Below are 24,876 nucleotides of genomic sequence, written 5' to 3'. Positions count from 1 at the left end.
AGAACCTATGCATAATTAGAGCCGTTCTAGGGTTATCCTCAAAAGATGTTTGTCTTTCTAATTTATAATTTACAAAAGGTGCATTAATCGATGATCGTCGCGCCTTAGTCCAGAGACAGGATTCTGGCCACCAAGAACACGAAGATGAGGACAGGAAGTGAAGGCCAAAAAGATTAAAATAAAATAAAAAGGTGCAATGGGACTGGATGCTATAGCTTTTTGCAAGCAGACATAATGATGAGATGTGGTTCGGAGCTTGGAGGCGAGTCCAGTGACTAACTTTTGTCAGCCAATAAAGTTGGTGGGATTTTATTTCAAAGAAAAGATACAGTTGGCAGGATTGTCCGATGCAACCAACATATATCATTCCATGCTAATCTGCCAAACTTTTAACATATATTTTGCCACGGAAATCCGGAAAATATGAGCAAAGTGGTTAACAATCGACCGGGAGCGTCCACCAACTGATTCATTCCAACTTCTAAATAATAATCCCATCAGAAAGGAAAAGAATCGCTCAATTTATTTAAATTAAATATCTTAAACAATTTTTTTAAAAAAATAAAAGAATTACAAAAGTAGAGTTGAAGTTTTTTTTATCGATAATCCAAAATTAAGGTACATAATCTCAATTTATAATGGTGAAATCTATTCTTTAACAATTCGGATCGGATTGCTCAAGTCTCTTTTTTTTAAAATAGATATGGCTAATAGAAATAAATCTAAAAAAGCAAAAAATTCTTTATAATGCACACCTCGACTTCCACCTTCTATTGCTTTACTTAATCATTTTTGGATTGAAAAATATGTCAGTGTTGCTCGAAAAATAAATTTTTGATCTGACTGGCACATTTTAGACCCCAAACAATAGGATTGGAGCCCATCGCAAGAGGCATTGCCCCCTAACAGATGTGGGGTCATGATATAAATCTCAAAAGATTGTTCCTTTTTTTTTTAAATTGTTTTTTTTTATCAAAATCGAACGTTGTACGATTAAGTTATTGTCTCTGAAAGTTTCGCTTGCGACTAGTTTTTCTGATACGGCGGATCTTACTCTGAAAGCTATCTAGCCCTATTCATAGTGGCTAAAGTGGCTTGCATCCACCGTAAAAATTCTCCTAGATCAAATATTCTCCTAATAATAATAATTAACAAAAATAAAAAAATAGATGAAAGTGCAGGATATTATGTTATATAATTTGAAAGGATTGCTATCATAAAAAATTTGAATATTCTTTATGTCTTGATACAAGGGATCTACTGCAAGGATTTGTACTTTATATGCAGGCCAAATTAGAGCCAAACAAACTAGGCTCGTGTCTACTTTGCCAACTTACTCGTTCTCCCGACAACATGACAATGCTATGAATAAATTTTTTATTGTAATTTAATTTCAAATGTACCAATAGTTGGTGAGATGCATCCATCCATCGAAGGGGTTCTTATTTTATATTCTTAACTTATATTACGCTGTCAATTCATTCTTTATCTATTACTTAATGTTGTATCATTTTAAGTTCATTTTCTACAGACGGATTTGCTAAGGAAAAAAGGGACACGTATGCTACCTCATAGGAGCAGAGCATAATTCTATAACAAAAATTGCATATATAAAATTCCAGTTAGAGGTGCAACGACATAGCAAGATATTGTTACTATAGAAAAATCAGCTCATAAAAATAAAGTTGTACTCTGCTCGGACTGGTAGCAGTCAGGGGTCGGTGCACGCTTGGGCTTACTGTAGTAGGGGCAGAGCTTCGGGCTGCATGGGATGGACTGTTATATGCGAGGAGATTCCTTAGAGCCGGGAGGGTGTATCTCGAGGGGGACTCTTCTGTGATGATTGACTAGATTCGATGTGTGGATAGATATGGTGATGGCCATCCTCTCATCAGAGAGACCCGTAGGCTAGCTCAGAAGATGGGTGGCTTGCAGGCTGCACATGTGTTTCGGGAGGCGAACAGGACAGCAGACTGGGTCGCTCCTTCATTGCCCGGCATTCCGAAGACTGGGTTGATCCGAACTGGACTCGAATTTTTTAGGTTGAGTCCGAGTTATACATGAATCCGGCCAGATCTGTTGAGCCAAAAATTGTAGCGGTAGACCAGACCCGATCTTCTATCGGGTCGGGTTTAGGTCCAAAATTAGGACCCAAACAAAAAACTATGTCGGGTAGTGTCACTTATGATTTGACCCCGCTCAATCTATTTGCACACCTATAACCTGCTTGAAGCCCGCGCTTTTTTGACTATCGAATCCATATATCACCTGCTATCTCCAAGCCATGCTAATTTCTAAAGGAGATTCCCACAAGACCTGCCAATTGCCGGGTGGTTTCTAACAATTTCTCTAGGGTTTTCAGGTCTTTTTCGTGTTCAATCGCGATTCACACCCCGCATATCTACTAAATTAATCTCGGCATAAAAAGTCAAACAGCATATGAGACCGAAGAATTATCTTCTAGAGAACTAAAATATCTCTATAAAATTAATATTGAAATGATTCAACTTTTTTAACTTTTTTGCGTAAAACCTGCACTAAGCCAAAAAAAAAAAATTTCTACAAGAACGACTGCATTGGGAAGAGCATCTAGAATGTCTATTCATTCAATCCCCTTCATTGAAATCACTGAGATGGGATATAGATTTTCTTATACTAGATCGATATCTTTATATGGCCCTTGTAAAGTGCGTCCAAGACAACTTCTTATGCAGTAAAGTATGATGAATATTTTTTTGGCAAGATGCTTGATCCTTTGAGACCTGTCCACGAGCTTGCTGCTCCCTTTTATATTGATAAAATGGGAGGTACTGTCATAATGCACAATATCATGGTTAAACTTTAAAATTTAGGAGTTTATTCGACACTTTTTTGCTCATGTTAAAATAGCATCAAAATGATAAATTACGACGTAAGCAACCCCTCATGAATTTACTCAATCAATCTTTTCATTCTAAATAAGCACCATGATAGAAGGAATTGATGGTGGAAACAAGCCATCTATGCCCTCTTGACATCTAAACTAATCAAAGAAATGGCAAGCGCTCTTATGGAAAAAAAATAAATAGGCCAAATCACAAACCGGAAATTTCCCGAGATCAATAGGCATGAATTTTGAAGTCACTCCAGCTTTCAAGTAACCCCTCTAACACACGGCAGCCCGGTTACATGGGACTATTAGATTTTTAGAGTGCGACGAAACTTGATGCTTCATAAAGGGCGAGCGCATCATAAGTAACGTTGAGCTTGCTCGAAGAGAAATTTAAAATACATGACCCATAAATGATGGGTCTGCAATCTTTTCTCGATTCCTTTCCTGGTAGTGGTAATTTTTTTTTCTCATCAATTTCCTGGTGATGGTTAAGCGCAGTATTCTCTCCTTCACCACGCCATGCATGGTAATAAGGAAGCTAGAAGCACCTCCTTGGGCAGGCTAGGTAAATTTCCATGGAATAAATCATTTTCCTACTTCAATAGATCTTATTTTCCGGCAAATATATATGTTCTTAATGACAGACCACGACCTGAAGTTCTCCAGTTAGCAAAGCAACACCAGCTTCTTTTAATATGCTCGACTGCTTTTGCTACAATGACCTGCTTCAGCACGATAATTAAGGATATGGATGAAATACATGTAATACTGTACCTATGCGTTGTATAATTATACTCTTAGCAATCTGATGATCATATGTAAGATGCAAAAAAATCCACGGGAGAGGTCTATATATTTGGATGGAAATTAAGTTCTGATTACTATAGAATTGTAACCTCTAGCTTCAATCTGTAAATAATCACGTACATGTGTACATCACTACAACCCATTTGTACTCCAAAATAGCTCTTGTATGGATGGGCCTACAGTTCTAAAATGTCAACAGTCCCACCTTCGTTACCATCCCAGACTATCAGCACAAATCAAGCTAACCTGGCCCAGCACTATTATTCTACTTGCCATCGCATTCATCTTTTCCTTAAAAAACAAGTGAAAACGATAAAACCGCCCGCAGAACTTAGTCAACTTTTTATAGTTTACTATCATACATGCACGTGAACTGAATGTTTAATAACCATAAAAATAATAAGTAAAAAATCATATCCTGGTTGGGTTATTTAGCTCTCTCTAGCTCTACCTGCCATCTCTTGCTCTACAAAGCCGGCACCACATTCCTTGAGCCAATCATGTTAAAATATTTGCAGAAGGAGAGAAAAAGAAAAGCAAAGAGCGAGAAAAGTAATTTTATTTCTCTGCTCCAGCATATTCGGTATATCTCAAAGATTATATATACTCGTATATAGACTCTATATAAAAATGATATAGGCTAATATAAAATCATGCTAACAAAGCCAAATAATACTGACCGATAAAAAAAAAATATGAATTGTTGGGGGAAAAATCACTACCAGAAAACACGCGTATAGTGACGGGACATTAGTGACGGACCGTTATCAGTTACTATTTGTGACGGATTAGTGACCGACAGAAATTTGGTCACCGTGGTGTAAACTTAGTGACCGTTTAGTGACAGACCGGTCACAGAATGCGCGGGTAGGATGGGCGCCAAACCTTAGTGACCATCATAGTGACGAGGTATCTGTCAGCAATATGATAACCAAAATTGCAACCAGACAGTGACAAATGCAGCCGTCACAAATATAGTAACCCTAGTATTTATAAATTTTTAAAAGATTATTTTTGGCAGTAACAGATTATTGACAAAAATTTCTGTCACCAAATTTAATTTTTAATTCCAAAAATATTAAAAATATTATTTTTGAGTAAACCTAAATTAAAAGAAAAGATAAAAGGAGGAATATCCAAAATGAAACTAAGTGTGCCCGCCGTTCCGCCCAAATTTCTTCGATAATCCAAATTCCAATCACTCTCTATAAAACTCAAATTTCTTCTTCTCATTTTAAAATCTCATGGTGTCGGCCATGACCCATTTGCACCCCTATTGCAAGTTTTCTGCTTTATAGAATTTTTTTATCATGCTTTATAGTTTTTTTTTTTTTTTTTTTTTTTTTTGCTGAGAACGGGTGCTTCATACAGTACGGGTATGAATACACCCAATAAGATCAAAATACAAAATCTCGCGGAAATCATGCTTTATAGTTCAAAAATATTTTTGCCTTGCAAGTCCCGTCCAATCAGCCTTATAAATAAAAAATAATTTGATATGAAATTTGGCTTGCAAACCGATTTAGCCCAAATCAGCCTTAGATATACAATTTGGCTTGCAAACCGACTTAACAAAAACCCTAACCTTTCCCTTCCCTTCCCTTTCCCTCCCTCGCTGAGAGCCGCCGCCGCCGCACCCACCCCCCCACTCCCTCGCCCCCCCTCCCTCGCTGAGAGCCGTCGCCGCCCTCCCTCGCTGAGAGCCGCCGCCGCACCCCCTCGCTGAGAGCCGCCGCCGCACCCCCCCTCCCTCGCTGAGAGCCGCCGCCGCCTCCCCTCCCTCGCTGAGAGCCGCCGCCGCCGGCCCCCCTCCCTCGCTGAGAGCCGCCGCCGCCGCCGCCCCCGCCCCCCCTTTTCCCTCGCTGAGAGCCTGATAGCCGCCTCCTCTCGGTGTCGTCGCCTCTTCAACGACCGGCCGGCGGCTCTTCGCGTCCTTCTCCCCCGGACGGCAACCTCCGCGGCTCCGGTCACCGACTCACAGTCACCGGTAAGAGTTTTCTCCTCCTCCTCCTCCTCTTCAAGCTCGATCCCGGTAGATTTTGCCCAAGCCCGGAGAGAGAAAGAGAGAGAGAGAGAGAGGTGGTGGGGCAGCGAGAGAGCTCGGAACAGTAGGTCTCCCAAAAATAAGGGTTCAATGTAACAGGTATCAGGGAGAGAATATTATTTAGTTTTAGTCATACATTGAATTATCTTAAGCATGCTCAAATTCTATATGTTTCTTTTCAACCCTCCTTTAGCACGACCATCTATTTTGATCCCTTAAATGGAGGAATATTTAGCCTGAGATATTTTTATTTTTTAATATGCCTCACCTCTGCTTCTAGAACTCCTATTGTTTGAAAAGAAATTGTGCTAAAATTCCTCTATGTGAGCCTTATGCAACATAGATATTTAAAAATCCTATTAATGAAGGAAGAAACAAGTGAGCACTGAGTAAATACTTGATGTTACGGGCAACCTAGTCCTCTGAGCTTCGTGCATAAGTAAAATTTGCCTGCAAATTTGTTTTATGTACTTTTGATATGTTTAAAATTGTCTTAGTTGCTTTTAATTGTTGTCGTTCATGCTTATAAAATTTCAAGTACTACATTTTCTACGAGGCTGAATTAGCTTTTGTTGATGTTGTCAATTAACTTCTGCTGTCTTCCATTTTCCTGGGCTAGCAAGTAGTCTTTTAGAATGTTAATGGTCATGTTGTTATATCTTATTTGCTGTTTAGTTAAATAACTGTGATTACTATATCATCTGCCACAGGGAAAATCATGGCCACCATGAACATGAATCTTATTATGGAGAACGGGACACAGAAAGTTTAGTTGTGGTATGCTTATTGTTTCGATTTAAATTTGATGTGCAGTAATTAATCATCGGCACTGTCATTGCACATCATTGCCTTATAGTGTACTCGTCTATCATAAGAGTTAGGCATATGCATTGTCACTTTATTTGTTAGCCCTGTTAACTGGTTTAACTGCTTGTTTGGAGTTCTTAATTTTAGGCAATGGAAACTCTGGTTGCACCTGTTCCAAGAGAGTTCCATAAACTAGCATTGGATGACAAATCTGGTCAAACCATCGATACAGCAAAACGGCCTGCGCCATTGACTAGTGGGTGTAGAATAGAAGGTTTTGTGCTTGTCAAAAAGGTAAAATAAGCTTCTGCATTGAATTCATTCACCATTTTGAGTTTGCAGAATCTTCTATGATGTTAATGCAAATGTTACTGTAAGTCTCGGAACCATTTCTATGTACTTAAAATTTTTTGATTGATCAGATACCTTGTTACTGTTTGATGCTCCATCATGATATCAGTAGTTGACGCTTAGTTTAGCATTAGCAGCACGAACACCAAGCCATAACTTATTTTCGAGGAATTGGACAGGAAGTGAAATATTGACTTCCTATATTTACACTGTTTTGATGTTTCTAATGTTAATCACCTGTCAGATAGCAATGAACAGGAGTTACCTATTTGTACCATGCCGATTATGAAACAGAGGCTGTGAAGAGAGATCTAAATGTACCCTCTTTGGATTTGCAGATTGAGCATTACCTTCAATTGGTAAAGACTGAGATAGCATCAAGAAAATCTTCTCGGGAGTTTAAATTGCTAGAGGAGTATGAGTATACAGCCCACAGTAGTTTGGTGCACAGTCTGCATATTCCTGCTGCCAAATTCCATTTTGAGCCCTCTCCTATGCAGGCTGGTTTCTGACACTTGGATACACATTTACCAAATTCAAAATCTGTGAGCTCATCGTTATTTTGAATTTCAGGTCTTGGTAACTGAAGTTCCAAAATCCTTCTCGCACTTCATTACAAATGTATGTGCTATCATTGGAGGCATTTTTACGGTTTGCACTCGATCTCTTTAAATGATATCTTCGGTTTTGTACTGCCAAATGCGTATGAAAAATTTGACCTTATTGGCTTTCAGGTGTCTGGAATATTGGATTCTATCCTGCACAATACGATCCGGCTTATGAGAAAGGTTGAATTAGGAAAACAATTTTGATGGGCAAAGGTGAAATATTGGTTGTACAACGGGTCCAAAGTTTTGCTCATTCCCCTAGTTAGCAATTCCATTTTGAATGCTTTCACTCATAAGAGAAGTGAAGTTGTCATGGTAAGTATAATTTTTTTATAATTCATAAATATTATTGAGCTTGCTCATGTTTATCTCTTGTTTGATCCACCATAATGTTTTTCTCTTCTTTTAAATCAACTTGCAGGCAAAGTATTCAGCTGAATACTCCAAAAAATATGGTGATGCCTCCACCTCAGATGCTCCTCCACGTGATTATGACTTGTGGTTTGACGCAACTGATGTCCCAACTCATGGCCATGTCTATGGCTTTAGTCCCCTAGAGGATCTCACTGGAATTATTGGGCAATCATCATCTGCTTCCACCTCTACAGGTCAAGCTCCAGAGCTGTACACTCATGAAGACCTTCTACGTATTCTTGAGCAAGAAAAGAAAAAATGGCAAGAGGAGATTCTTCAAAAGATGAGAGAAGAGATTGGCTTTGGACCAAGGCATGCAGATCGGGGGAGTAATGGTGATTCTGATTCTGCTGATCATGCTTCATTATAATTGTTTTTGCCTTAGATGATAGGTCTTTGCATTCCTAGGAGGAATGAAATCTCTGTTGATCTTTATGACATATTTTTAGACTTTGATTTTGATGGATTCAGGACATGTTGATGCCAATTTTGAATGACATTTAAAATGACTTTTGCGTAATGTTGAATGCCTTTGCTATTAATGATATTACTATTATTATTATTATGTGTCAATCAATGTACCAAATGTACCAGGTTATTAGATTGTGATCGGTGACCAAATTTTGGTTACTAAATTGTTTACTAAGTATTGTGACGGATTTTGGTCAATAAAAATTGATTTTTTTTTTTTTTTTTTTTGCTTAAAACGGGTTCTTCAAACAACGCGTGTCCGAATACACCCAAGAACATCAAAATACAAAATCTCGCGTAGCGCCGATGGCAGCTCCCGCTCTCCTGACCACAGGGCGTAACCCGAATGGTGTGCTACATATGTAGCTACCCAGTCAGCCGCCCCGTTGGCCTCCCTGTATACATGCTTAGCCTCAAAGGCCACAACATCCCTCACCATCAACCTAATATCCCGGATCAAAGGATGGTCAATGCTCTCCCGCCGAATCCACCCAATGACAGTGGATGAGTCGCCCTCCAAGATGATCGAGCTAGCCCGCAATACCCGCCGCGCATGGCAAAGGCCGGCCCAGGCAGCTCGCAACTCCGCCGCTGGCACTGATATGTCAAATAGCCGGCAACCGCCCGCTGCCAGTACCCTAGACCGTGATTTTGCTCAGCGCGTTTGTAACCAATTAGTGACCGTAAACTTATCACTAGGTCAGTGACGGGATTAATGACAAATGTAGTGACAAAATGTGTGACCATGTCTGTGACGACTAAATCTGTCACTAAAGGTCGTGACAGATTAGTGACCAAACTTGTGACCGCATTCTGTGACAAAATCAGTGACGAAGTTGCCTTCGTCACTAACTCCGCAACTGGATAGTGACGGGAAATACATAATTTCTTAAATATTTAATTCTTGAATTTGTAACGGCTTAGTAACGGCGGTTCTGTCACGGAGGTTAGTGACGGGAATCGCCGCCGTCACGGAGAATTTAGCGACGCGTGTTTTTGTAACGACGTCAGTGACGGGAGCTCCGGTCACAAATTCCATATTAGTAACCGGAAACACGGTATAGTGACCGGAATCTCCGTCACTATACGCGTGTTTTCTGGTAGTGAATGTCGCCACGCAGGGGCCGACCGAGCGGACCCCTCCGAGCAGGGACTGACTGAGCAGACACCTCCGAGCAGGGGCCGACCGAGCAAACCCCTCCGACACGCGGGCGGTCGAGCCGACCCCCCTTCGGCCTGGCGACACCCGAATAGCCCTACCAACCCTAGGACTTCAGACCTGCGCATTGAGGTTACATCCTCCCGCAGTACGATCAAAAGACCACATCTTGTCTTCGCCAACAATTAATGTGTATGGGTCCTGCGGACATCCGGTTCACTCAACAATCAAAGCGCATGGCACCTGCAGGCCCTCAGCCTACTCAACAATTAAAAAGTATGGCTTCCATCGCCTACGGACATCGAGCCTCTCACGGCAAACGCGCATGGCTACGAATGATGGCATGACTCCACGACGACTTGAGCTTCGACCTAATCTCCTACAGTAATGGCATTGATTTACACGATCGGGCATTAATGCACAATTGTATGACAAACCATTTGCTCTGTCACATCACAGGTAACCCGCCCCCCTATAAAAGGGGAACTCCTCCATTTTAGACGGGGACGGGATCTGACTTTTCGGCTCTCTCTCTCTCTATCTCTCTTCCCCCATATTGACCCCTCACTGGCTTAAGCATCGGAGGGCCGGCGCCGGACAGCCCGGCCACCGACTTCTTGCAGGTCTCCAGGAGGACACCGCCCGTCGACGAACCGCCACCCGCCACTCAAGCAGCGGAGTTCCTCCCTTTCGTCCGACGGTCGCCCCCGGGTCCAATTTCCAGCAATAGTTGGCGCTAGAGGAATGGCCCGAGTCGCGACCATGAAGTTGAGAAGCAAGGGAGCTTCTAATGCCTCTCGACGTCCTCCACCTAGCCCCGGACACTCTGTCCAGAACTCGCCACCTCCGGCCGATTCGACCCCCCAAGTTCGGCCGGAGCAGTTTGATGCCCTGGTGCAGCAGGTCCAGGCCTTGGCTGCTGCTGTCCAAGGCCTGCAACCTATGGGCATCCCAACGGCACCACTCCCTCCAGCCCCAGTTCAGTCGGTGCCTCCTGCAAGCAGATTGCCCCCCAAGGTCAAAATCCCTGAGCTCAGGCCTCCCCCTGGAGGGAACACCCGGTGAGGGGTCCTGGTGACTGGCCACAACCGTCAGAAGCCGAGTCAGTCCCAGGGCAACCTGCGCCGGGGCGGACCGCCGCGGCGATCCCCTAGAGTGATGAACTCGACAAGAAGATCGAGAAGCTGGAGCGCCAGATTGAGGCACTCCACAGCAGGAGGTCGGGATGCGATGGTGACTTCGAGTTCACCACGAGGTCCCCCTTCTCCCAACAAATTGAAGATGAGCCGGTCCCGCCAAGATTTAAGATGCCCCAGGTGGAGCCTTACAATGGCAGAATCGATCCCCTTGACCACCTGGAAAGCTATCGGGCCTTAATGGCCCTGCAGGGAGCCTCGGAGGCCATGCTTTGTAAGGCCTTTCCAGTAACACTCCAAGAAGCAGCCCGACTTTGGTTTATCGGGCTGAAGCCTAGCACCGTCTCCTCTTTCGAACAGCTCGGCAGGCAATTCGCCAGCAATTTTGCCGCCAGCCGACCCCAGCGGCGGACCTCGGACTCCCTTCTCGATATAAAACAAAAGGAGGGAGAGTCCCTCGGGGAATATTTGGACCGTTTTACCGCCGCAACATGAAAAGTCCGGGAGCTTGACCAGTCAATTGCCATGTCAGCACTGAAGACTGGGGCCCGGTCTTATAGATTCCTCTTCTCCATCGAGAAGAACTTTCGTGCTGACCTCACTGAGATGCTGGTTCGGGCGCGGAAGTATGCGAAAGCCGAGGAAGCTGTTGCCTTTAGACGGAGCGGGGCCGAGCAGACCTCCAAGAAGCAGAAAAGGCATCACGAGGAGCATGGCCACCCTAGAAGCCCGTCCCCGCGCCGAGCCAAGAATCCGCCTCGTCTGAAGAGTCCACCCCGATTGCGGGGACCACCTCGGCAAAGGTCCCCGCCTCGTCCGAGGTCTCCCCCACGGGCTCGCATACCCAACGGGAGGTACGAAAATTACACTCCCCTTACTGCTCTTCGGGCCGAGATTCTCATGGAGATCGAGGGCCGGGACTATTTCCGGCCCCCGCCCCCGAGACGAGATCCCGGGGCCTGGCGTAACCTCCGAAAGTACTGCCGTTTCCATCGGGACCACGGCCATGATACGGAGGACTGCTTCCAGCTCCGGGACGAGATCGAGGCACTCATCCGTCGAGGAGTGCTCGACCGGTTCGTACAGAACCGGCGCGAAGAGAGAAGGCCAATGGAGAGTACCGCGCAGCCCGAAGATCCAAATGCCAATAGGCCCATCGCCGGCACCATCAATACCATTCGAGGCGGGGCCTCGGTCGGAGGAACTCCAGAAGGATACCCTCAACTTCATCCGAAAATGCGACCGATGCCAGAGAAATGCCAATGTCCAACGCCGGCCCTCGGCCCCGTTGACCTCGATCAGCTCCTCTTGGCCATTCGCCCAATGGGGGATTGACATCTTGGGACCATTCCCTCTGGCAACCGGGCAAAGAAAATTCCTAGTCGTCTCCATCGACTATTTCACTAAATGGGTGGAAGCCGAGCCAGTTGCCCGGATCACCGAGCAGAAGATGCGAGACTTCGTTTGGAAGTCAATAATTTGCAGATTCGGACTCCCCTGCATCCTCATATCAGACAGCGGTCGCCAGTTCGACAATGCCCATTTCAGAGAATTCTGCTCCGAGCTTGGCATCGATCACCGCTTCACCTCAGTCGCGCATCCTCAGACGAACGGAGAAACCGAGGTAACGAATCGTACTATTTTGCAGGAGCTCAAGACCAGGCTTGACCAATCCAAGGGACAGTAAGTCGAAGACCTGTACAACGTCCTGTGGGCTTATCGGACCACGTTCCGTGTACCCATCGGCGAAACTCCTTTCAATCTGACGTACGGAACAGAAGCCGTCATCCCACTGGAGATCGGACTCTCTTCTCCAAGGGTGGAATATTTTGACGCCAGCTTGGCATGACTCCACGACGACTTGAGCTTCGGCCTAATCTCCTACAGTAATGGCATTGATTTACACGATCGGGCATTAATGCACACTTGTACGACAAACCATTTGCTCTGTCACATCACAGTAACCCGCCCCCTATAAAAGGGGAACTCCTCCATTTTAGACGGGGACGGGATCTGACTTTCCGGCTCTCTCTCTCTCTCTATCTCCCTTCCCCCATATTGACCCCTCACTGACTTCAGCATCGGAGGGCCGGCGCCGGACAGCCCGGCCACCGACTTTTTGCAGGTCTCCAGGAAGACGCCGCCCGTCGACGAGCCGCCGCCCGCCACTCAGGCAGCGGAGCTCCTCCCTTTCGGCCGACGGTCGCTCCCGGGTCCAATTTCCAGCAACATGAACCGATACAGTTTGTTACGTGATCCCTAAAATTATGCTAACATCTCCTCTTAAATTCAAGATGGTATTATCAGTGCTAACTTGAGTTTGGAAACTAGATCACAAATATACCTAAAAATTGACGCACTAGAATAGGAGATGAAGTAACAGCTCAAAAACTAACGTAATAGACTAGGAGCTGACGTAGTAGCTCAGAAGCTGATATGGTGGTAGATCAAAAGCTGATGCGGCAGAACATGAGCTATTATAGCAGCTCAGAAGCTGATATAGCAGATTAGTAGTTGATATAACAACTCAGAAAACGATATGGTAGACTAATGTGTCTGACTGACAGACAGACTAATATGTCTGTCGATGTAGCTGGTTGACCAAACAATCCATCCCGACCTGACCAATAAACATGTATGTGTGTGTGTGTATATATATATTAATTATATTTGGTCCAATCTATTTAGCTCGGTCTATGAAATATTAATATACGAAATTTTTATGTTTAGATTTAGTTGAGTCTATTTTGTCCAACCTCTTGAAATCAATATGATGAATTGAACCAAATTGAATTTTTTGTGTTAATTTTAAGCAGTTTTTATAAATAGTCGTTTTAATTTTAGTTTTGTTTTAAAAAATTAATTTAAATTAGTTTGGTTTCAAATTTATTTTTGAACCGATCCGGCTGGTGCATAGCCGGCTCATCATGTGCGTCGTCTACACATTTCTTTTATCATGGGCCATCGACGTGGCTGCGATCATGGCATTCCCTCTGCCCTCCGCTGGATCCAGCTTGCGACCTGTTTTCCATCTACTGCGAATACGTTGCCATGGCTACCGTAGGCTAAGTACCGTCCATCGTGACGAACCTTTTTTTTCTGGTGAATTTTCCGGGGTCGTCGTCGCTCCATTTTCGAGACCTACCCTCTTTCGCATCGCCACCGACGAACATCCCTTCTATCAGAAGGAGTTTGCAGCCTCGGATCTAGAGAAGACGACTCGGTCAAAGCGGAGGATTTTTTTTTGGGAAACTTGCTCAGCGGTCCATTTATTGACCGAACTTTAACATTAAATCCCTGTTGACCGGTTGTTTAACAACCGGTCCATATATATTTCAACATTGCTTTATGGGACCAAAATGCCCCCGCCTCTCCCATTCCCACCGAAGAAGGAGAAGAAAAAGGCAGCCGCCGGCCACGGCCCACCCCCTCCCGTGCCTGCCGCCGGCCACAGCCCGCCCCCTCCCGCACCCGCTGCCCCCTTCCGCGCCGCCGGAAATACCTCCGCCCCCACGGTGGGGAGGTGCCAAAGAAGAGGAGCCGCTGCCCCCCCGGTGGCCCCATCCTGTGGCCGCCACCGTCCGACCCCCTTCCGTAGCTGCCGGCCTCGCGAGAGGAGAAGGAAGAAGAAAGAAGGAGAAGGGAAGAAGAGAAGAAAAAAAAAGAAAAAGAAAAGAAAATAAAAAAAATGAAAGAAAAAAAAGAAAAGAAAATAAAATAAAAATAAAAATAAAGTTAACTGTGTTCCTAGACAAGTTAATTGTGTTCACAGACAACTTAACTGTGTTCACAGACCTGGAGTCGACCTCTGCTCATCTGGAGTCGACCCCTTAACAGCACGAGTCGACCCCTGCTCACCTGGAGTCGACTCTCAGGCTTTCCTAGACAAGTTAACTGTGTTCACAAACAAGTTAACTGTGTTCCTAGATAACTTAACTATGTACCTAGACAACTGTGTTCCTAGACAAGTTAACTGTGTTCCCAAACAACTGAACTGTGTTCCTAGACAACTGTGTTCCTAGACAAATTAACTGTGTTCACAGACAACTTAACTGTGTTCCTAGACAACTGTGTTCCTAGACAAATTAACTGTGTTCCTAGACAAGTTAACTGTGTTCCTAGACAAGTTAACTGTGTTCCTAGACAAGTTAACTGTGTTCCCAAACAACTTAACTGTGTTCCAAGACAACTGTGTTCCTAGACAAGTTAACTGTGTTCACAGACAACTTAACTGTGTTCCTAGACAAGTTAACTGTATTCTTAGATAACTGTGTTCCTAAACAACTTAACTGTGTTCACAGACAAGTTAACTGTGTTCCTAGACAACTGTGTTCCTAGACAAGTTAACTGTGTTCCTAGACAAGTTAACTGTGTTCCTAGACAATTGTGTTCCTAGACAAGTTAACTGTGTTCCTAGACAAGTTAACTGTGTTCCCAAACAATTTAACTGTGTTCCTAAACAACTGTGTTCCTAGACAAGTTAACTGTGTTCCTAGACAAATTAACTGTGTTCCTAGACAACTTAACTGTGTTCCCAGACAAGTTAACTGTGTTCCCAAACAACTTAACTGTGTTCCTAAACAACTGTGTTCCTAGACAAGTTAACTGTGTTCACAGACAACTTAACTGTGTTCCTAGACAAGTTAACTGTATTCTTAGATAACTGTGTTCCTAAACAACTTAACTGTGTTCACAGACAACTTAACTGTGTTCCTAGACAACTGTGTTCCTAGACAAGTTAACTGTATTCCTAGACAAGTTAACTGTGTTCCCAAACAATTTAACTGTGTTCCTAAACAACTGTGTTCCTAGACAAGTTAACTGTGTTCCTAGACAAATTAACTGTGTTCCTAGACAACTTAACTGTGTTCCCAGACAAGTTAACTGTGTTCCAAACAACTTAACTGTGTTCCTAAACAACTGTGTTCCTAGACAAGTTAACTGTGTTCACAGACAACTTAACTATGTTCCTAGACAAGTTAACTGTATTCTTAGATAACTGTGTTCCCAAACAACTTAACTGTGTTCACAGACAACTTAACTGTGTTCCTAGACAACTGTGTTCCTAGACAAGTTAACTGTGTTCCTAGACAAGTTAACTGTGTTCCCAAACAATTTAACTGTGTTTCTAGATAAGTTAACTGTGTTCCTAGACAAGTTAACTGTGTTCCTAGACAAATTAACTGTGTTCCTAGACAACTTAACTGTGTTTCCAGACAAGTTAACTGTGTTCCCAAACAACTTAACTGTGTTCCTAAACAACTGTGTTCCTAGACAAGTTAACTGTGTTCCTAGACAAGTTAACTGTGTTCCCAGACAACTGTGTTCCTAGACAACTTAACTGTGTTCCTGGACAACTGTGTTCCTAGACAAATTAATTGTGTTCCTAGACAAGTTAACTGTGTTCCCAAACAACTTAACTGTATTCTTAGATAACTGTGTTCCTAAACAACTTAACTGTGTTCACAGACAACTTAACTGTGTTCCTAGACAACTGTGTTCCTAGACAAGTTAACTGTGTTCCTAGACAAGTTAACTGTGTTCCCAAATAATTTAACTGTGTTCCTAGATAAGTTAACTGTGTTCCTAGACAAATTAACTGTGTTCCTAAACAACTTAACTGTGTTCCCAGACAAGTTAACTGTGTTCCCAAACAACTTAACTGTGTTCCTAAACAACTGTGTTCCTAGACAAGTTAACTGTGTTCACAGACAACTCAACTGTGTTCCTAGACAAGTTAACTGTATTCTTAGATAACTGTGTTCCTAAACAACTTAACTGTGTTCACAGACAACTTAACTGTGTTCCTGGACAACTGTGTTCCTAGACAAGTTAACTGTGTTCCTAGACAAGTTAACTGTGTTCCCAAACAATTTAACTGTGTTCCTAAACAACTGTGTTCCTAGACAAGTTAACTGTGTTCCTAGACAAACTAACTGTATTCCTAGACAACTTAACTGTGTTCCCAGACAAGTTAACTGTGTTCCCAAACAACTTAACTGTGTTCCTAAACAACTGTGTTCCTAGACAAGTTAACTGTATTCACAGACAACTTAACTGTGTTCCTAGACAAGTTAACTGTATTCTTAGATAACTGTGTTCCTAAACAACTTAACTGTGTTCACAGACAACTTAACTGTGTTCCTAGACAACTGTGTTCCTAGACAAGTTAACTGTGTTCCCAAACAATTTAACTGTGTTCCTAAACAACTGTGTTCCTAGACAAGTTAACTGTATTCCTAGACAAATTAACTGTGTTCCTAGACAACTTAACTGTGTTCCCAGACAACTTAACTGTGTTCCCAGACAAGTTAACTGTGTTCCCAAACAACTTAACTGTGTTCCTAAACAACTGTGTTCCTAGACAAGTTAACTGTGTTCACAGACAACTTAACTGTGTTCCTAGACAAGTTAACTGTGTTCACATACAACTTAACTGTATTCACAGACCTGGGGTCGACCCCTGCTCACGTGGAGTCGACCCCTTAATAGCACGAGTCGACCCCTGCTCACCTGGAGTCGACTCTCTCAGGCTTTCCAGAGAGCTGTTTTTCTGCCTGATTTCAGGGGGTCGACCCCAGCTCTTCAGGGGTCGACCCCAGCTTGACCCCAGCTCAGCATAAGTCTACAATAATTTTCTAATAACACTTAACTGTGTGCAGAGTCGAAATAACTGTGTTCTGGGGTAGAATAAGTGTGTTCCGGGATGATTTAAATATGTTCCAAGCTTATTTAACTGTGTGTCATGTTAGATTAAGTGTATTCCAAACTTATTTAATTGTTCCAAGCTTATTTAACTTTATTTTTATTTTTTTCTTTTTTTCTTTTTTTTTCTTTTTTTTTCTTCTCTTCTTCCCTTCTTCTTCTTTCTTCTTTTTTCTCCTTCCGCGAGCTGGCGGCACACAGTTAAGTTGTCTGCGAACACAGTTAACAGGACTGTGCACACAGTTAAGTGTTCTTAGAAAATTGTTGTAGAAGTGAGCGAGTCGACCCAAGATTCTCACGAGTCGACCCCAGCAGAGCAGGAGTCGACCCCAGTTCAAACTTTTTCTTTTCTTTTTCTTTTTTTTCTTCTCTTCTTCCCTTCTTCTTCTTTCTTCTCTTTCTGCGAGGCCGGCGGCGCCGGAAAGGGGCTGGGCCACGGCGGACGCTGGAGGAGGGCGGGCCGTGGCCGGCGACAGCCGCAGGATGCGGGACGGCGCCCTTCTTCCTCTTCTTCGGCACCTTCCCACCATGGGGGCGGGGGCTGAGGCATTCCCGGCGGCGCGGCCGCGGGAGGGGGCTCGAGAGGAGGCGAGCCGGCGGCGGCCGCGGGAGGGGGCAGGCCGCGGTCGGCAGCAGCCGCGGCTCGGAGATTACAGTTTGGAAAGTCTCTGAAATTTTTCTTCTTCGAAAGGATGGGAGATCATGAGGGAAGGGGCATTTTCGGTATCTTATTTCAAAATAAAAGGGGCTCAGGGACCGAGAATTACAGTTTGGAAAGTTTCTGGACCGGTTGTTTTAGATTTAATTAACAAGGACTTTTTGTTACAGTGGAGTCTTTAGAGGGATGGAAAAGTAAATTCCCCTTTTTTTTTGTGAACACTTTTTGATGCGTTAGAGATGGAGGTTCTCGTGGCCATTTACGACTCAGACCTTATCACTGCAGGGCCAATGGTACCGCCCCTTTCTATAGATGGCACGGGTACATCTAGGAGTGATTTTTTTTCTAATAAATCACCACTGGGCTCGGTGGTGTATGTGTCCTTTGGAAGCATGTGAAGCGGCTGTTGGAGGAGACATGGGGGCTGAAGGATACAGAAAGAAGTAGACATACGGGAGGCCGTATTTTTCTGTGGGTGGTGCGAAAGGACAATAGAGAGGTCCAATTTGTGATCCAAAAACTATTTCGGTAGGATGATAGCAGCGGATAGCCATCGTCTGTCTGGTCTTACTGTAGTCAGGGGTGGCCCAATACATTTGGAGGCCTAAGGCGAATCCAATAAATAAGGCCTCTTTTTTTTAATAATAAAATTTTGAATAAGTATAAAATATTTAAAAAAATGATATGAAAATAGATAGCTATCAAGTATACTATTTCAACAAAGATACATAAATCTAACAAAGATAGACAAGAAGCCTTTTCAATTTAATATAATTTTTGAATGGGAGCACAGAAAAGTAATTACCCCCAAGAAAAAAAGCCATGAAACTGATTAAATAATTGAGATAATGCTTGATAATACTTTTACCCTGTCAAGCATGAGCAGAATAGGAAAAGGTCATCCCAATAGCACTTCATGGTCAAGGTAAAAGAAAGAATTTGTCCAGAAAAGAACCTCTCTATAAAAGAAAGTAGGGGCATTATGGGAGATTCACTCAATCTAATTAATAAAAATCTCATCCCACCATCTCCCTTTCAAGTGAGTACCGAAGCAGCAACTGCAGCATCACAACACAGCAGCCATTCAACACCCCGCCCCCCCCCCCTCCTTTTCTCTCTCTACCCTCCAAGAAGTCCATCTCCAATCCCCTATCTTTCTTCCCGATGGCCCAGCTGGATCAGAGTGGCTTCAGGCGTGTATCAAGCCAACCAAATCCCTCCTCTCTCTCTCTCACTCTCTCTCTCTCCACCCAAAACAAAACTACTGTCCCCAACTTCCCAAATTGCCGCTCTGCAGGCTAGGAAACTCTCCACCTCCCTTCCGTCAAGGGGAAAGACTCGTAGCCAGCTCCTGTTCCCGTTTTATATGGAGCCTTTGCTTCCTTTTAGTCACGATGCAAGAAATTTCCCTCTCTCTCTCTCTCTCTCTCTCTCAATCTCTTTGCTAGCTTCACCTCCTGGGGGCTTTCATTGGCCCGAGGCCTTAGGCGATCGCCTTGATCGCCTAAGGCTCGGGCCGGCTCTGACTGTAGTTGGGGCTGAGTTACGGACAACCTAAGAAAGTATCTCATTTGTGAGGTGCGAATGCTTGATACTGAGCGTGTATGCCTCGAGGGAACTCGTCAATAGTGATTGATTGGATGCAGAGAGTGGACAAATATGGTGATAGGCACTCTGTTATCCGCGATACTCGCAGATTGGTTTAGGAGCTAAGTTTTTTTTCAGACATTACATGCATTCCGGGAGGCGAATATTGCAGGAGAAGGAAAAAAAATAAGAGAGTGAGAGAGAGAGAGAGATAATAAAGAGGAAGAAGTTGAGTTGGAGGAGGAAGAGGGAGCTACGGAGATTAGGAAGAAGGCAGAGGTGTGGAGAAACGAGGCACAAGAGGCTGCCGGTGAAGGAGGCTTGTCCTAAAAACGATTAAAAAGGAATACTAAGTGTTGCTGGAAATTGGACTCGGGGGCCGCCGCGAGCCAAGGGGGGAGGAGCTCCGCTGCCGGGACGGCGGACGGCGGTGCGCCGGCCGGTGGCGTCCTCCTTGGCGAGAGGGAGTGAGTCCTGTCCTGCAAAAAAGCCGGTGGCCGGGCTTTCCGGCGTCGGCCCTCCGATGCTTAAGTCAGAGGGGGCTGATATGTGGGGAGAGTAAAGGGGAGAGTGCTTTTTTTCTTGTGTGTCTGTGCTATTTACTTGTTTTCGTTCCTTTTCCTCTTCCTCCCCCTCCTCCTTCCCCCCCAGGCTCCCTTTTATAGAAGGATATGTTACCTGGGAGGTGACAGAGGAATTTATCTTCTTTTGTGATAATTGGGCACGATTTGGCCCATTAATGGCGTAGTGGAGAATAAGGCCGAATCAGGCCAGAGTCAGGGAATTGTCGCGGTTGATCGGACCCATTGGAGTGGTTGAACCGTCGGCCGTGGTGGGCCTGGGGTTCGTAGATGGTAAGTGCATTAATTACCGAGTGAACCGGCGGTCAGGGAGAGCCATACGCTTTGATGGTTCAGTGACCCAGAGATCATCTTGAGCCGTGTTCATTTAATGACTGAGTGCATTGGAAATCTGAGGGGGTCTCATGCATTAATGACAGGTCGTGCCGAATACCTGCGGAGATCTTGTGCCTTGATGGCTTAGAGATGGTGGCAGGTGGTAGTGGAGCTGTCAAGTCCCTTAGGGGGTTAGGCAGGGACTGAGTTTGACTAAGGCATGGGCCCGGTCCGGGTTCTAAGCCGAGCTGATCACCTAAGGGAGTGTCCTGTGGCGGGATTTGTTTCTGGTCGGCGCTTTCTGGTCGGCTCTTTCTAGCTGGGCGCCTTTCTGGTCGGCGCTTTTAGCGCCTTTCTGGTCGGCGCTTTTAGTCGAGCGCCTCTGGTCGGCGCTCTTTAGTCGAGCGCCTTTCTGGTCGGCGCTCTTTAGTCGAGCGCCTCCGAGGCGGCATGACTTGGGTTTTTCCCCCAACACTAAGAACTCTCATTTTCAAAATTGGCCTCGCTGAATGAAACTGCCTTAGGCGAGGAAACTGCACCTTAGCTTGATAGATCTAGATGCGATTAGATAAAATTGGATACTGTGGGCTTCTTGTGGAATCTTGTGGTTCCACCGAATAGCGTTCAAGTCCCATGTGAGCAATTTAAATATAATGAGATTAGTGAGGGACTGCTGGGTGCTGCTTCAAGCCGTTTCTCGAGAGGGACTGCTGGGTGCTGCTTCATTAGGGTGTTGTGGTTACATCCTCTTGGACATCACATTGCTGCCTCCAAAATAGTGAATGCCCTAATTCACGCGACGGTTGGTGGTCCATTGTTGCAATCCCAAAGGCACCCAATACCAGAAGGTAGCGACAAATACTAAGAATACACCATGTAGGAAGAGAGAACTGATGATGTGGACATAACGGCAGTTCAGAGTGTTATTCTTCGGGCGCGTTTGGTTCATGAAAAAAGGAGGAGAAAAAATGTAGTTAACGGAAAATTAATAAGATGCTTTTTGTTTGGTTGGAAGTTTCAAATGAGAGAGATGAAAAAGTTGTATTCCCATGGGAATATGATTCCCGCATTTGATGGAAAAGTTTTTTCCATTAGAAACATAGAAAAGTTACTTTTCCATAAGTCGGAAATCACTCCATTTTTATTTTTTTCCCAATAAGACCCTTCAGCATTAAAGAGACATTAAAAACCTAATTTTTATTAAGGATATAATAGGAATTATATATAACTTTTTCAAAAAAATGGATGATCAACCAAACATAAATACTGTGTCACTTTCTCATAGTCTACCAAACATGTCAAAAATACTTTTCGAGGTATCTTCTTTTTAGAAATATGTTTTTTAGGAATTATATTCCTAAAAGAAAAAATGCTTCCTGCGGATCAAACGAGCCCTTCAAGATTTACAAGTAGTAATTTGGAAATTACTTTTGAAGGGCACTTAGCTTTAGTTTCTAAGCCTCTTTCTTAGGCTTAGGTTAAAACCTTTTTGGCATGCTGACAGAACTCTACTATTCACAATTTTTAGTACCCACAGCTACTATATCCTTCTTGTTACCGAGCATGCAAAACTGTATGCTAATGAGGCAGTTTGATTGTTAGCAAATGCTTTCCAGAGCCATAAACGGCAGCAAAACTTTGGACAGCTTCGTAATACATAAGGTCATTTAGGTTGTAAGTATCTTCCTATACGCGTAGGGTCTCTGAAGTAGTTCCATTTTATTTACAGGTCCAAATAGGCTTGAGAGAAATAATACTCTATATAGTGTGGACCACGTCAACAATGCACAAAAACAATTTGAGATGAGAATTCGAGGGGAGACGAGAGGGCTAGCAATTCGAGATGAGTGTACGATGATGAATGGAGCCCACACAAATAAGATAGAGATGATTTATAGTGGTGGTCCAAATGACATGACCCCAATCAGTGGACTTTGACTATTTGCATGATGATTGGATGCTAAGTATAAGTGTAAATGGGTTAGATCGGTTTGAATCATAAGTAACCCTATCCAAATATCTTATTTAGGTCTTAATTTTAGATTCAGATTCAACATAATAGCAAATCGGACCGGATCAATCTGGCATAGTTACGGTCATAGTACCAACGATTTTTTATATATTTGTTTAAAAAAATTAAGAAAGAGGAGTACGGGTCAAAGTTGATGGGATAGGAGGTGCCAACTTCTGAGTCATCATCCATTATCATTTGCAACCATGGTAACGGCACATTTCGTGCTACACCAAGTTAATGCTCAACGCGACAAAATTTCCTGGGTCGAATTTATTATTTTTTGGTAAGTCCTGGCTAGATTCAAAACCACTGACGTCCCTGGCGACGTCTTCACTAGTCTCACCGTCACTCTCTCTCACTCTACAGGAAGCCACGCCGATCCGAAGACCGAAGTCGAGACAGCTCGCCATATACCACATACTCGAACCCCTGAAATCCCTCGCCAAACTCGAAAAAGAATGGAGGAACCAACCCAACAGCACTTTCTGCTGGCCACCTACGCGGGCCAAGGCCACATCAACCCCGCCCTCCGCCTCGCCACCCAACTCGCCCGCACGATCCCCGGCGCCCGCGTCACCTTCTCCACCACTGTCTCCGGCCACCGCCGCATGTTCCCGTCCGCCGCCTCCGACGGTGAAGTCTCAGACGGTCGCCTCTCCTACCTTCCCTTCTCCGACGGCTACGACGACGGCTTCAAGGGCGGCACAACCGGGCTCAACGATTGCATGGCCCAGTCCAAGCTCCACGGATCCCGTAACCTCTCCAACCTGCTCGGTGACCTCACCGCCAGCGGCCGGCCCGTCACGTGCCTCATCTACACCATCCTCTTACCGTGGGCCGCCGACGTGGCACGCGAGCACGGTATCCGGTCTTTCCTACACTGGATCCAGCCCGCCATCGTCTTCGCCATCTATTACCACTATTTCCACGGCTACGAAGGCCTCGTCGCCTCCAATCGTGGTGACCCACTATTCGAGGTGGAATTCCCGGGACTGCCCCCGCTCCGAATCCGGGACCTCCCGTCTCTCCTCACCATCTCCGCCGACGATCCCCTCCACTCGGTGTTCCTGATCATTTTGCGCGAGGTATTTGAGACGGTGGATCGCGAGAAGACCAAGTCCCACAAACCGAGGATTTTGTTGAACACTTTTGACGCATTGGAGTCTGATGCGCTCTCAGCTGTTGATGCGATGCACCTACTCCCAATAGGGCCGTCGCTGCCGTCTCCAGAAGAGACCACATCCCATGGTGATATTTTTCAGCTGGATGGGAAGAGGTACATGGAGTGGCTGGACTCCAAGCCGGAGAAGTCGGTGGTGTACGTGTCGTTCGGGAGCTTGTCCGTTATGAGAAAACAGCAGCTGGAAGAGATGTTGAACGGATTAGAGGAGTGCGGGCGGCCGTATCTTTGGGTGGTTCGGAAGGACAACCGAGAAGAAGGAGTCGAGTTGGAGAAAGGAGAGAAGGGGATGGTGGTGGAGTGGTGCTCTCAGGTGAAGGTGCTATCCCACCCTTCGGTCGGGTGTTTTGTGACGCACTGCGGGTGGAGCTCGATGCTGGAGAGCTTGGCGTGCGGCGTGCCGATCGTGGGAGCACCGCAGATCTCGGACCAAGGGATGAACGCGAAGCAGGCGGAGGAGGCGTGGGGGACGGGGGTGAGGGCTGAGGCGAACGACGAGGGAGTGTTTGAGGGGGCGGAGTTGCGGAGGTGTTTGGAAGTCGTCATGGGGCAAGGAGAGAAGGGGGCGGAGATGAGGAGGAAGGCAAAGATGTGGCGGGACAGGGTGCAAGAGGCCGTCGCCAGTGGAGGGCCGTCTGATCGGAATCTTCGGGCATTCGTGGAGGAGATTGGGAAGGGTGCGTGAATATTTTGGATGGATAATAACGACAATTGGATGGGACGTACGAGACAGTTCGACCCTGGTTTGATCATCACTTGGATGCCATTTGCCGCATGTATTATTCTCCCACGAATGAAATATACTTGCATATTTCATAGGAAAGTTGCGCAACATTTGTTTAATTTTTAATATCCTCAACTTCTCCCGATGTCCTTGCACGCATTATGTTGCGCCTTTTCCTTGAAATGAAAAATCACGCTCCTGTCGCGCAACAAGTCTGCGTAGTTAAACTAATATTTCCTTGAATTTTTTCATTTCCAAAAAAACTTATTGTCTTGACCATGAAATGGACTCCTCTGTGGGAGTCCCTCAAGCATCTAGCATTTTATTTTGTCTTCTCGATAGGAATGCCGACACTTTTTCGAATTTGCCATGCACAAACGCAAGCAGCGATCCCCTCCAGCCTGGAAATTTTTGTCCTCGAAAGGGCAACTATTGCTTTGTTT

At 44.8% G+C, this 24,876-nt stretch overlaps 2 protein-coding genes across 3 annotated transcripts; both read left to right on the top strand.

The window, feature by feature from the left end:
* Window positions 1-5,459: 5,459 nt before the first annotated feature.
* LOC113462205 (protein disulfide isomerase-like 5-4) lies at window positions 5,460-8,220 on the top strand. Of its 2 annotated transcripts, none has more exons than XM_039128670.1 (7): window positions 5,460-5,666; window positions 6,434-6,500; window positions 6,678-6,824; window positions 7,220-7,381; window positions 7,455-7,502; window positions 7,616-7,804; window positions 7,911-8,220. In XM_039128670.1, exons 3-6 carry the CDS (start codon window positions 6,681-6,683, stop codon window positions 7,691-7,693), a joined length of 432 nt encoding a protein of 143 aa, XP_038984598.1. In that variant the 5' UTR covers window positions 5,460-5,666; window positions 6,434-6,500; window positions 6,678-6,680; the 3' UTR covers window positions 7,694-7,804; window positions 7,911-8,220. The 2 variants fall into 2 exon arrangements, with proteins under 2 accessions (XP_038984598.1, XP_038984597.1); XM_039128669.1 differs by having other exon boundaries at window positions 7,455-7,532.
* A 14,283-nt stretch (window positions 8,221-22,503) lies between these two features.
* Window positions 22,504-24,552, top strand: LOC103709729 (crocetin glucosyltransferase, chloroplastic-like). Its single transcript, XM_008795216.4, has one exon. It carries the CDS (start codon window positions 22,988-22,990, stop codon window positions 24,392-24,394), a length of 1,407 nt encoding a protein of 468 aa, XP_008793438.2. The 5' UTR covers window positions 22,504-22,987; the 3' UTR covers window positions 24,395-24,552.
* The last annotated feature ends 324 nt before the right edge of the window (window positions 24,553-24,876 follow it).

This window comes from Phoenix dactylifera, chromosome 8 (genome assembly GCF_009389715.1).
Source record: "Phoenix dactylifera cultivar Barhee BC4 chromosome 8, palm_55x_up_171113_PBpolish2nd_filt_p, whole genome shotgun sequence".
NCBI lineage: Eukaryota > Viridiplantae > Streptophyta > Magnoliopsida > Arecales > Arecaceae > Phoenix > Phoenix dactylifera.
Note: the sequence above shows the minus strand (reverse complement) of the source record. Positions and strands in the feature narration are given on the sequence as shown.